The sequence below is a fragment of the Engystomops pustulosus genome, chromosome 4 (assembly GCF_040894005.1).
Source record: "Engystomops pustulosus chromosome 4, aEngPut4.maternal, whole genome shotgun sequence".
In the NCBI taxonomy this organism is placed as follows: domain Eukaryota; kingdom Metazoa; phylum Chordata; class Amphibia; order Anura; family Leptodactylidae; genus Engystomops; species Engystomops pustulosus.
The window spans coordinates 225990536-226006866 of NC_092414.1; the positions used below are offsets into that span (position 1 = coordinate 225990536).

At 41.2% G+C, this 16331-nt stretch overlaps 1 protein-coding gene across 4 annotated transcripts in view; it reads right to left on the minus strand.

Annotated features, from left to right (window-relative positions):
- Window positions 1–16331, minus strand: part of LOC140128395 (neuroligin-2-like) — a 175235-nt gene that overhangs the window by 38973 nt on the left and 119931 nt on the right. For 3 of the 4 annotated variants that reach the window (XM_072150078.1, XM_072150077.1, XM_072150079.1), the window contains one exon: window positions 1464–1520. The exons of the other annotated variant lie outside the window; for it this stretch is intronic. In XM_072150078.1, the coding sequence (XP_072006179.1) occupies window positions 1464–1520 (57 nt within the window). The remainder of the gene's footprint in view (window positions 1–1463; window positions 1521–16331) is intronic. 4 annotated transcript variants of the gene reach the window in all.

Here is a 16331-nt window from a genome sequence, read left to right on the forward strand (position 1 = left end):
CCTAGCTCCACCATCCCCTAGCTCCACCATCCCCTAGCTCCACCACCCCCTAGCTCCACCACCCCCTAGCTCCACCACCCCCTAGCTCCACCAGCCCCTAGCGGCACCACCCCCTAGCTCCACCATCCCCTAGCTCCACCATCCCCTAGCTCCACCATCCCCTAGCTCCACCACCCCCTAGCTCCACCACCCCCTAGCTCCACCACCCCCTAGCTCCACCAGCCCCTAGCGGCACCATCCCCTAGCTCCACCACCCCCTAGCTCCACCATCCCCTAGCTCCACCATCCCCTAGCTCCACCATCCCCTAGCTCCACCACCCCCTAGCTCCACCATCCCCTAGCTCCACCATCCCCTAGCTCCACAGTTTTACCATTTATCCAGTTCAAAGATTCCCCTACCCTGCATCATCCACCTCGGCTCCATCATTCATCTATTGGAGCTCAACTCTTTATGTCTCACAGTCTACGCCCGCTCTACGAATCGTCGACCCTAAACCCATCAGCTCCTCATCTCCACAGTTTATCTACTTTCATCTGCCCCGGATCCAATTTAGTCTCACTCCACAATTGAATTATCTTGGCTGTAGCATTCACCTACCTCAATGCCACCGTATATCAACCCCCACGGTGTCACTGATCCACAATCAAACCCTTCTCCTCCAGCTTCCTAGATCCACCACTAATCTACCAGAGCTCCATTATTATCTACCCCAACTCCACCATTCACAAACCTGTACGAGACACATCTGCCTTTCACCTTGCTTGGTCCTTCTCTTCTTTCACCTTCTCCAGTCCTTAGATGGGAGACCTTGTCCTCTTTACCTCGTCTTACCACATCCTCTAAGAAATGTCCTCAAGATTTTCCTCCGTCCGACCCAGCTTTCCCTCAACTGCATATTATCTCCAGCTTTACCACATGACATGTCCTCCAGAGAAGCTCCATCTCGTTCTTCACCATCGGCAGCACCCTACAGCTCTGGTTAACCACGGGAGCCCTACCTATGGCTCCTCACACCCTTTGATTATCTGGGATGATTCTTTTCCATCCTTGTGGCTGGATAGACATGTGTTAAACAATGACTTGAAGGATGATGAACTAGAAGAAGCACACATATCATACAGGGAGATCCTGGAAGTCATAGGAGACATCGGGACAGAGCTGTCACCTCCATGATGCGGAGTACAGACAATTCATTGAGGACCTTTATAGGGTATCATTACTTTGAGGTGGACACAACATCTTTGTGCTAAGGATGGACTGGAGCAGGAGCAACACTCTGCAGATCTTCCAGGCTGGACTGGCTGGAGCACCTAGGAGGAGCCCCTGGCTCCCGGCCCACACGTACACACCACAGCATCCTCCAGCAATACACAGACAGAGGAGAATTCATCAAGAAAAGTGAACAACATGCAAAATGCCCCAAAAAAAGAAGAAAAATTCAAGAAAAGACTGTGAGATCTACCTTCATCTGCAGTGTGCTGAGACTTTCTGGACTCCTCCCGAGATTTGGAAAGGGGACCTGGAGGTCAAGGCGAAAAAAATATATATATAAAAAAAAGAAAAAAAAAAAAAAGAAAAAAATACAATAAAAAAAGAAAAGATAAAAAAAAAGATAAAAAAAAAAGTAACCGAGGGAGAGAGAGAAAGGGGGAAAGAGAGAAAGAAAAAATAGATTCAAGAAAACGTCACCAAAAACATTTCAACATCTGCTCTAAATATCAAAAAGAAGAAGCAAATATGAAAGATACAAATTACTGCGGAGGAGGAGGCAGAGGGGCAACAAGGAGGTCAAAACAAGACGCAAAAAGCCCCGGGCCCCCGGGAAAAAGGGAGGAGGAGCCCGAGACTCTGACATCATAGAAACCGTCCAGAAGAACCCGACCCGGTACATCATACTGTCTATAATATCTCCCCCCGATACTCCTGATACATCATACTGTCTATAATATCTCCCCCCGATACTCCTGATACATCATACTGTCTATAATATCTCCCCCCGATACTCCTGATACATCATACTGTCTATAATATCTCCCCCCGATACTCCTGATACATCATACTGTCTATAATATCTCCCCCCGATACTCCTGATACATCATACTGTCTATAATATCTCCCCCGATACTCCTGATACATCATACTGTCTATAATATCTCCCCCGATACTCCTGATACATCATACTGTCTATAATATCTCCCCCCGATACTCCTGATACATCATACTGTCTATAATATCTCCCCCCGATACTCCTGATACATCATACTGTCTATAATATCTCCCCCCGATACTCCTGATACATCATACTGTCTATAATATCTCCCCGATACTCCTGATACATCATACTGTCTATAATATCCCCCCCGATACTCCTGATACATCATACTGTCTATAATATCCCCCCCGATACTCCTGATACATCATACTGTCTATAATATCTCCCCCGATACTCCTGATACATCATACTGTCTATAATATCCCCCCGATACTCCTGATACATCATACTGTCTATAATATCTCCCCCCGATACTCCTGATACATCATACTGTCTATAATATCTCTCCCCGATACTCCTGATACATCATACTGTCTATAATATCTCCCCGATACTCCTGATACATCATACTGTCTATAATATCTCCCCCCGATACTCCTGATACATCATACTGTCTATAATATTTCCCCCGATACTCCTGATACATCATACTGTCTATAATATCTCCCCCCGATACTCCTGATACATCATACTGTCTATAATATCTCCCCCCGATACTCCTGATACATCATACTGTCTATAATATCTCCCCCCGATACTCCTGATACATCATACTGTCTATAATATCTCCCCCCGATACTCCTGATACATCATACTGTCTATAATATCTCCCCCCGATACTCCTGATACATCATACTGTCTATAATATCTCCCCCCGATACTCCTGATACATCATACTGTCTATAATATCTCCCCCGATACTCCTGATACATCATACTGTCTATAATATCTCCCCCGATACTCCTGATACATCATACTGTCTATAATATCTCCCCCCGATACTCCTGATACATCATACTGTCTATAATATCTCCCCCCGATACTCCTGATACATCATACTGTCTATAATATCTCCCCCCGATACTCCTGATACATCATACTGTCTATAATATCTCCCCGATACTCCTGATACATCATACTGTCTATAATATCCCCCCCGATACTCCTGATACATCATACTGTCTATAATATCCCCCCCGATACTCCTGATACATCATACTGTCTATAATATCTCCCCCGATACTCCTGATACATCATACTGTCTATAATATCCCCCCGATACTCCTGATACATCATACTGTCTATAATATCTCCCCCCGATACTCCTGATACATCATACTGTCTATAATATCTCTCCCCGATACTCCTGATACATCATACTGTCTATAATATCTCCCCCGATACTCCTGATACATCATACTGTCTATAATATCTCCCCCGATACTCCTGATACATCATACTGTCTATAATATCTCCCCCGATACTCCTGATACATCATACTGTCTATAAAATCTCCCCCCGATACTCCTGATACATCATACTGTCTATAATATCTCCCCCGATACTCCTGATACATCATACTGTCTATAATATCTCCCCCGATACTCCTGATACATCATACTGTCTATAATATCTCCCCCGATACTCCTGATACATCATACTGTCTATAATATCCTCCCCGATACTCCTGATACATCATACTGTCTATAATATCTCCCCCGATACTCCTGATACATCATACTGTCTATAATATCCTCCCCCCGATACTCCTGATACATCATACTGTCTATAATATCTCCCTGATACTCCTGATACATCATACTGTCTATAATATCTCCCCCGATACTCCTGATACATCATACTGTCTATAATATCCTCCCCTGATACTCCTGATACATCATACTGTCTATAATATCCTCCCCGATACTCCTGATACATCATACTGTCTATAATATCTCCCCCGATACTCCTGATACATCATACTGTCTATAATATCTCCCCCCGATACTCCTGATACATCATACTGTCTATAATATCTCCCCGATTCTCCTGATACATCATACTGTCTATAATATCTCCCCCGATACTCCTGATACATCATACTGTCTATAATATCTCCCCCGATACTCCTGATACATCATACTGTCTATAATATCCTCCTGATACTCCTGATACATCATACTGTCTATAATATCCTCCTGATACATCATACTGTCTATAATATCCTCCTGATACATCATACTGTCTATAATATCTCCCCCGATACTCCTGATACATCATACTGTCTATAATATCTCCCCCGATACTCCTGATACATCATACTGTCTATAATATCTCCCCCGATACTCCTGATACATCATACTGTCTATAATATCTCCCCCGATACTCCTGATACATCATACTGTCTATAATATCCTCCCCGATACTCCTGATACATCATACTGTCTATAATATCTCCCCCGATACTCCTGATACATCATACTGTCTATAATATCCTCCCCCCGATACTCCTGATACATCATACTGTCTATAATATCTCCCTGATACTCCTGATACATCATACTGTCTATAATATCTCCCCCGATACTCCTGATACATCATACTGTCTATAATATCTCCCCCGATACTCCTGATACATCATACTGTCTATAATATCTCCCCCCGATACTCCTGATACATCATACTGTCTATAATATCTCCCCCGATACTCCTGATACATCATACTGTCTATAATATCTCCCCCCGATACTCCTGATACATCATACTGTCTATAATATCTCTCCCCGATACTCCTGATACATCATACTGTCTATAATATCTCCCCCGATACTCCTGATACATCATACTGTCTATAATATCCTCCTGATACTCCTGATACATCATACTGTCTATAATATCTTCCCCCGATACTCCTGATACATCATACTGTCTATAATATCTCCCCCCGATACTCCTGATACATCATACTGTCTATAATATCTCCCCCGATACTCCTGAGACATCATACTGTCTATAATATCTCCCCCGATACTCCTGATACATCATACTGTCTATAATATCTCCCCCCGATACTCCTGATACATCATACTGTCTATAATATCTCCCCGATTCTCCTGATACATCATACTGTCTATAATATCTCCCGATACTCCTGATACATCATACTGTCTATAATATCTCCCCCGATACTCCTGATACATCATACTGTCTATAATATCCTCCCGATACTCCTGATACATCATACTGTCTATAATATCTCCCCCGATACTCCTGATACATCATACTGTCTATAATATCTCCCCTGATACTCCTGATACATCATACTGTCTATAATATCTCCCCCGATACTCCTGATAAATCATACTGTCTATAATATCCTCCTGATACATCATACTGTCTATAATATCCTCCTGATACTCCTGATACATCATACTGTCTATAATATCCCCCCCGATACTCCTGATACATCATACTGTCTATAATATCTCCCCCGATACTCCTGATACATCATACTGTCTATAATATCTCCCCCGATACTCCTGATACATCATACTGTCTATAATATCTCCCCGATACTCCTGATACATCATACTGTCTATAATATCTCCCCAGATACTCCTGATACATCATACTGTCTATAATATCCTCCTGATACTCCTGATACATCATACTGTCTATAATATCTCCCCTGATACTCCTGATACATCATACTGTCTATAATATCTCCCCGATACTCCTGATACATCATACTGTCTATAATATCTCCCCTGATACTCCTGATACATCATACTGTCTATAATATCCTCCTGATACTCCTGATACATCATACTGTCTAAAATATCTCCCCCGATACTCCTGATACATCATACTGTCTATAATATCTCCCCTGATACTCCTGATACATCATACTGTCTATAATATCCTCCCGATACTCCTGATACATCATACTGTCTATAATCTCCCCCCGATACTCCTGATACATCATACTGTCTATAATATACTCCCCCCGATACTCCTGATACATCATACTGTCTATAAAATCTCCCCCGATACTCCTGATACATCATACTGTCTATAATATCCCCCCCGATACTCCTGATACATCATACTGTCTATAATATCTCCCCCGATACTCCTGATACATCATACTGTCTATAATATCCCCCCCGATACTCCTGATACATCATACTGTCTATAATATCCTCCCGATACTCCTGATACATCATACTGTCTATAATATCTCCCCCCGATACTCCTGATACATCATACTGTCTATAATATACTCCCCCCGATACTCCTGATACATCATACTGTCTATAATATCTCCCCCGATACTCCTGATACATCATACTGTCTATAATATCTCCCCCCGATACTCCCGATACATCATACTGTCTATAATATCTCCCCCCATACTCCCGATACATCATACTGTCTATAATATCCCCCCCGATACTCCTGATACATCATACTGTCTATAATATCTCCCCCGATACTCCTGATACATCATACTGTCTATAATATCCCCCCCGATACTCCTGATACATCATACTGTCTATAATATCTCCCCCGATACTCCTGATACATCATACTGTCTATAATATCCCCCCGATACTCCTGATACATCATACTGTCTATAATATCTCCCCCGATACTCCTGATACATCATACTGTCTATAATATCCTCCCCGATACTCCTGATACATCATACTGTCTATAATATCTCCCCCCATACTCCCGATACATCATACTGTCTATAATATCTCCCCCGATACTCCTGATACATCATACTGTCTATAATATCTCCCCCGATACTCCTGATACATCATATTGTCTATAATATCTCCCCGATACTCCTGATACATCATACTGTCTATAATATCTCCCCCCGATACTCCTGATACATCATACTGTCTATAATATCCTCCTGATACATCATACTGTCTATAATATCTCCCCGATACTCCTGATACATCATACTGTCTATAATATCTCCCCCGATACTCCTGATACATCATACTGTCTATAATATCTCCCCCCGATACTCCTGATACATCATACTGTCTATAATATCTCCCCCGATACTCCTGATACATCATACTGTCTATAATATCTCCCCCGATACTCCTGATACATCATACTGTCTATAATATCTCCCCTGATACTCCTGATACATCATACTGTCTATAATATCTCCCCCCGATACTCCTGATACATCATACTGTCTATAATATCTCCCCCGATACTCCTGATACATCATACTGTCTATAATATCCTCCTAATACATCATACTGTCTATAATATCTCCCCTGATACTCCTGATACATCATACTGTCTATAATATCTCCCCCCGATACTCCTGATACATCATACTGTCTATAATATCTCCCCCGATACTCCCGATACATCATACTGTCTATAATATCTCGCCCGATACTCCTGATACATCATACTGTCTATAATATCCTCCTGATACTCCTGATACATCATACTGTCTATAATATCCCCCCCGATACTCCCGATACATCATACTGTCTATAATATCTCCCCCGATACTCCTGATACATCATACTGTCTATAATATCCTCCTGATACTCCTGATAAATCATACTGTCTATAATATCCTCCTGATACATCATACTGTCTATAATATCCTCCTGATACTCCTGATACATCATACTGTCTATAATATCTCCCCCGATACTCCTGATACATCATACTGTCTATAATATCTCCCCCGATACTCCTGATACATCATACTGTCTATAATATCTCCCCCGATACTCCCGATACATCATACTGTCTATAATATCTCCCCCGATACTCCTGATACATCATACTGTCTATAATATCCTCCTGATACTCCTGATACATCATACTGTCTATAATATCCCCCCCGATACTCCTGATACATCATACTGTCTATAATATCTCCCCCTGATACTCCTGATACATCATACTGTCTATAATATCCCCCCCGATACTCCTGATACATCATACTGTCTATAATATCTCCCCCGATACTCCTGATAAATCATACTGTCTATAATATCCTCCTGATACATCATACTGTCTATAATATCCTCCTGATACTCCTGATACATCATACTGTCTATAATATCCCCCCCGATACTCCTGATACATCATACTGTCTATAATATCTCCCCCGAGACTCCTGATACATCATACTGTCTATAATATCTCCCCCGATACTCCTGATACATCATACTGTCTATAATATCTCCCCGATACTCCTGATACATCATACTGTCTATAATATCTCCCCCGATACTCCTGATACATCATACTGTCTATAATATCTCCCCCGATACTCCTGATACATCATACTGTCTATAATATCTCCCCCGATACTCCTGATACATCATACTGTCTATAATATCTCCCCCGATACTCCTGATACATCATACTGTCTATAATATCTCCCCTGATACTCCTGATACATCATACTGTCTATAATATCTCCCCCGATACTCCTGATACATCATACTGTCTATAATATCCTCCTGATACTCCTGATACATCATACTGTCTATAATATCTCCCCCTGATACTCCTGATACATCATACTGTCTATAATATCCTCCTGATACTCCTGATACATCATACTGTCTATAATATCTCCCCTGATACTCCTGATACATCATACTGTCTATAATATCTCCCCCCATACTCCCGATACATCATACTGTCTATAATATCTCCCCCGATACTCCTGATACATCATACTGTCTATAATATCTCCCCCGATACTCCTGATACATCATACTGTCTATAATATCTCCCCTGATACTCCTGATACATCATACTGTCTATAATATCTCCCCCGATACTCCTGATACATCATACTGTCTATAATATCTCCCCCTGATACTCCTGATACATCATACTGTCTATAATATCCTCCTGATACTCCTGATACATCATACTGTCTATAATATCTACCCTGATACTCCTGATACATCATACTGTCTATAATATCCTCCCCGATACTCCTGATACATCATACTGTCTATAATATCTCCCCCGATACTCCTGATACATCATACTGTCTATAATATCTCCCCCCGATACTCCTGATACATCATACTGTCTATAATATCTCCCGATACTCCTGATACATCATACTGTCTATAATATCTCCCCTGATACTCCTGATACATCATACTGTCTATAATATCTACCCTGATACTCCTGATACATCATACTGTCTATAATATCTCCCTGATACTCCTGATACATCATACTGTCTATAATATCTCCCCCGATACTCCTGATACATCATACTGTCTATAATATCTCCCCCGATACTCCTGATACATCATACTGTCTATAATATCTCCCCCGATACTCCTGATACATCATACTGTCTATAATATCCCCCCCGATACTCCTGATACATCATACTGTCTATAATATCTCCCCCGATACTCCTGATACATCATACTGTCTATAATATCTCCCTGATACTCCTGATACATCATACTGTCTATAATATCTCCCCCGATACTCCTGATACATCATACTGTCTATAATATCTCCCCCGATACTCCTGATACATCATACTGTCTATAATATCTCCCTGATACTCCTGATACATCATACTGTCTATAATATCTCCCCCGATACTCCTGATACATCATACTGTCTATAATATCTCCCCCGATACTCCTGATACATCATACTGTCTATAATATCTCCCTGATACTCCTGATACATCATACTGTCTATAATATCTCCCTGATACTCCTGATACATCATACTGTCTATAATATCTCCCCCGATACTCCTGATACATCATACTGTCTATAATATCTCCCCCCGATACTCCTGATACATCATACTGTCTATAATATCTCCCCTGATACTCCTGATACATCATACTGTCTATAATATCTCCCCCCGATACTCCTGATACATCATACTGTCTATAATATCTCCCCCGATACTCCTGATACATCATACTGTCTATAATATCCTCCTGATACATCATACTGTCTATAATATCTCCCCCGATACTCCTGATACATCATACTGTCTATAATATCTCCCCCGATACTCCCGATACATCATACTGTCTATAATATCCTCCTGATACATCATACTGTCTATAATATCTCCCCCGATACTCCTGATACATCATACTGTCTATAATATCTCCCCCGATACTCCCGATACATCATACTGTCTATAATATCCTCCTGATACATCATACTGTCTATAATATCTACCCCGATACTCCTGATACATCATACTGTCTATAATATCCTCCTGATACTCCTGATACATCATACTGTCTATAATATCTCCCCCGATACTCCTGATACATCATACTGTCTATAATATCCTCCTGATACTCCTGATACATCATACTGTCTATAATATCCCCCCCGATACTCCCGATACATCATACTGTCTATAATATCCCCCCTGATACTCCTGATACATCATACTGTCTATAATATCCTCCTGATACATCATACTGTCTATAATATCTCCCCTGATACTCCTGATACATCATACTGTCTATAATATCCTCCCGATACTCCTGATACATCATACTGTCTATAATATCTCCCCCGATACTCCTGATACATCATACTGTCTATAATATCCTCCTGATACATCATACTGTCTATAATATCTCCCCTGATACTCCTGATACATCATACTGTCTATAATATCTCCCCCGATACTCCTGATACATCATACTGTCTATAATATCCTCCTGATACTCCTGATAAATCATACTGTCTATAATATCCTCCTGATACATCATACTGTCTATAATATCCTCCTGATACTCCTGATACATCATACTGTCTATAATATCTCCCCCGATACTCCTGATACATCATACTGTCTATAATATCTCCCCCGATACTCCCGATACATCATACTGTCTATAATATCTCCCCCGATACTCCTGATACATCATACTGTCTATAATATCCTCCTGATACTCCTGATACATCATACTGTCTATAATATCCCCCCCGATACTCCTGATACATCATACTGTCTATAATATCTCCCCCTGATACTCCTGATAAATCATACTGTCTATAATATCCTCCTGATACATCATACTGTCTATAATATCCTCCTGATACATCATACTGACTATAATATCTCCCCCTGATACTCCTGATACATCATACTGTCTATAATATCTCCCCCGATACTCCTGATACATCATACTGTCTATAATATCTCCCCCGAGACTCCTGATACATCATACTGTCTATAATATCTCCCCCGATACTCCTGATACATCATACTGTCTATAATATCTCCCCCGATACTCCTGATACATCATACTGTCTATAATATCTCCCCCCGATACTCCTGATACATCATACTGTCTATAATATTTCCCCCGATACTCCTGATACATCATACTGTCTATAATATCTCCCCGATACTCCTGATACATCATACTGTCTATAATATCTCCCCCGATACTCCTGATACATCATACTGTCTATAATATCTCCCCCGATACTCCTGATACATCATACTGTCTATAATATCTCCCCCGATACTCCTGATACATCATACTGTCTATAATATCTCCCCCGATACTCCTGATACATCATACTGTCTATAATATCCCCCCCGATACTCCTGATACATCATACTGTCTATAATATCTCCCCCGATACTCCTGATACATCATACTGTCTATAATATCTCCCCCGATACTCCTGATACATCATACTGTCTATATTATCTCCCCCGATACTCCTGATACATCATACTGTCTATAATATCTCCCCCGATACTCCTGATACATCATACTGTCTATAATATCTCCCCCGATACTCCTGATACATCATACTGTCTATAATATCTCCCCCCGATACTCCTGATACATCATACTGTCTATAATATCCTCCTGATACATCATACTGTCTATAATATCTCCCCGATACTCCTGATACATCATACTGTCTATAATATCTCCCCCGATACTCCTGATACATCATACTGTCTATAATATCTCCCCCGATACTCCTGATACATCATACTGTCTATAATATCCTCCTGATACATCATACTGTCTATAATATCCTCCTGATACATCATACTGTCTATAATATCCTCCCCCCGATACTCCTGATACATCATACTGTCTATAATATCCTCCTGATACTCCTGATACATCATACTGTCTATAATATCTCCCCCGATACTCCTGATACATCATACTGTCTAAAATATCTCCCCCGATACTCCTGATACATCATACTGTCTATAATATCTCCCCCGATACTCCTGATACATCATACTGACTATAATATCTCCCCCGATACTCCTGATACATCATACTGTCTATAATATCCTCCTGATACATCATACTGCCTATAATATCTCCCCGATACTCCTGATACATCATACTGTCTATAATATCCTCCCCCCGATACTCCTGATACATCATACTGTCTATAATATCCTCCTGATACTCCTGATACATCATACTGTCTATAATATCTCCCCCGATACTCCTGATACATCATACTGTCTAAAATATCTCCCCCGATACTCCTGATACATCATACTGTCTATAATATCTCCCCCCGATACTCCTGATACATCATACTGTCTATAATATCTCCCCCCGATACTCCTGATACATCATACTGTCTATAATATCTCCCCCCGATACTCCTGATACATCATACTGTCTATAATATCTCCCCCCGATACTCCTGATACATCATACTGTCTATAATATCTCCCCCCGATACTCCCGATACATCATACTGTCTATAATATCTCCCCCGATACTCCTGATACATCATACTGTCTATAATATCTCCCCGATACTCCTGATACATCATACTGTCTATAATATCTCCCCCGATACTCCTGATACATCATACTGTCTATAATATCTCCCCCCGATACTCCTGATACATCATACTGTCTATAATATCTCCCCCGATACTCCTGATACATCATACTGTCTATAATATCTCCCCCGATACTCCTGATACATCATACTGTCTATAATATCCTCCTGATACTCCTGATACATCATACTGTCTATAATATCCTCCCCGATACTCCTGATACATCATACTGTCTATAATATCTCCCCCGATACTCCTGATACATCATACTGTCTATAATATCTCCCCCGATACTCCTGATACATCATACTGTCTATAATATCTCCCCCGATACATCATACTGTCTATAATATCTCCCCCGATACTCCTGATACATCATACTGTCTATAATATCTCCCCTGATACTCCTGATACATCATACTGTCTATAATATCCTCCCCGATACTCCTGATACATCATACTGTCTATAATATCTCCTCCCATACTCCCGATACATCATACTGTCTATAATATCTCCCCCGATACTCCTGATACATCATACTGTCTATAATATCTCCCCGATACTCCTGATACATCATACTGTCTATAATATCTCCCCGATACTCCTGATACATCATACTGTCTATAATATCTCCCCCCATACTCCCGATACATCATACTGTCTATAATATCTCCCCCGATACTCCTGATACATCATACTGTCTATAATATCCTCCCGATACTCCTGATACATCATACTGTCTATAATATCTCCCCCGATACTCCTGATAAATCATACTGTCTATAATATCCTCCTGATACATCATACTGTCTATAATATCCTCCTGATACTCCTGATACATCATACTGTCTATAATATCTCCCCCGATACTCCTGAGACATCATACTGTCTATAATATCCTCCCGATACTCCTGATACATCATACTGTCTATAATATCTCCCCCGATACTCCTGATACATCATACTGTCTATAATATCTCCCCCGATACTCCCGATACATCATACTGTCTATAATATCCTCCTGATACATCATACTGTCTATAATATCTCCCCCCGATACTCCTGATACATCATACTGTCTATAATATCTCCCCCGATACTCCCGATACATCATACTGTCTATAATATCCTCCTGATACATCATACTGTCTATAATATCTCCCCCCGATACTCCTGATACATCATACTGTCTATAATATCTCCCCCGATACTCCTGATACATCATACTGTCTATAATATCTCCCCCGATACTCCTGATACATCATACTGTCTATAATATCTCCCCCCGATACTCCCGATACATCATACTGTCTATAATATCCTCCCGATACTCCTGATACATCATACTGTCTATAATATCTCCCCGATACTCCTGATACATCATACTGTCTATAATATCCTCCTGATACATCATACTGTCTATAATATCTCCCCCCGATACTCCCGATACATCATACTGTCTATAATATCCTCCTGATACATCATACTGTCTATAATATCTCCCCCCGATACTCCTGATACATCATACTGTCTATAATATCTCCCCCCGATACTCCTGATACATCATACTGTCTATAATATCCTCCTGATACATCATACTGTCTATAATATCTCCCCCGATACTCCTGATACATCATACTGTCTATAATATCTCCCCCGATACTCCTGATACATCATACTGTCTATAATATCCTCCTGATACTCCTGATACATCATACTGTCTATAATATCCTCCTGATACTCCTGATACATCATACTGTCTATAATATCTCCCCCGATACTCCTGATACATCATACTGTCTATAATATCCTCCTGATACTCCTGATACATCATACTGTCTATAATATCTCCCCCCGATACTCCTGATACATCATACTGTCTATAATATCTCCCCCCGATACTCCTGATACATCATACTGTCTATAATATCTCCCCCGATACTCCTGATACATCATACTGTCTATAATATCTCCCCCGATACTCCTGATACATCATACTGTCTATAATATCCCCCCCGATACTCCTGATACATCATACTGTCTATAATATCTCCCCCGATACTCCTGATACATCATACTGTCTATAATATCTCCCCCCGATACTCCTGATACATCATACTGTCTATAATATCTCCCCCCGATACTCCTGATACATCATACTGTCTATAATATCTCCCCCGATACTCCTGATACATCTTACTGTCTATAATATCTCCCCCCGATACTCCTGATACATCATACTGTCTATAATATCTCCCCCGATTCTCCTTATTAGAGATGACATGTGGTTTGGGACAGCCAATCCAGCCATCTATCTTCTAGCTATGGCTATGATGGGTCAGGGGGATTCTGTGCGGATCATTTACATTCTTACAGGAGTCATTGGACCTGAGCTGTGGGGATTGTCCATGTCTATACTCACCCTCCTTCTCCATCATCTGTCTCTAGTCTACGGCAGCTCCTCTCATATCAGTCCTTCTTCCTCCCCATCTCCATATCACTTCCACTACATTGTCTTCCTGACCAGACCCATCCGCAGGCCACCCCTGGACCTTGTATCCCATGTCACCTCCTTTCTCCTTGCATCCGGTCACTCTGTGGTTCCTCGGATTGGTCTTCAATGTTCCCTCTACATATGGCCCCAAAGTATGACCTCCCCATCCCCATCATGTATGGCTTGTGTGAGACCCTCACTCTCATGAAGATCTCTCCTGTCCATGTTCTCTGGATATAATGCGATATTCTCTAGTGGTGGCTGCTCTGGGGTCTGACTACATAGGGTTTGTTACACAGTAGTGTGGGGCTGTCATCCTCATCATCTCCAGCTTCCCATATCTGCCTACCCCCGTCCCATGAGGCCTACACATCTGCCATAGTCATCTGCACTTCCACCTCCTGCAGTCCACACCTCTAGCTGATGGTGGAGATGACTGAATACTAGTAATTGTTAGGTGACAATGCTTTGGGCATCTGTTTCGGATGGACTCGGGGCCCGGCCCTGGCGTTGCTGGACTTTTACCACCATTGGTTTAGTACAGCTCATTTTCCAATGATTTTGGTGATTCCATGTCACCAGGCCCTGGGGTCACTGCTTTGTGGAGTGAAATTATATTTCTTCCTGTAGAACACAAATCCAATTTTGGCAAAATGTTAGGAAAAAACGACAAAGATGAGGCAAATGCCTCCTGAGATGTGGCGGCGCTGACTGTTCTCTGTCTTGGGTCATATCTTTTATTATATTATGTTGGCCCATAATAGTTTCATCTTGTGGAGCTCGGGTGCCTTTCCCCTGTCCCGATAAAGTTACCATTCCCGAATATGTCCTTATCATTGGCAACTACATCTACATCAGTATTGATCTCCACATCGGTATCTACTATGAGCTACACATAGGCCTTTCCT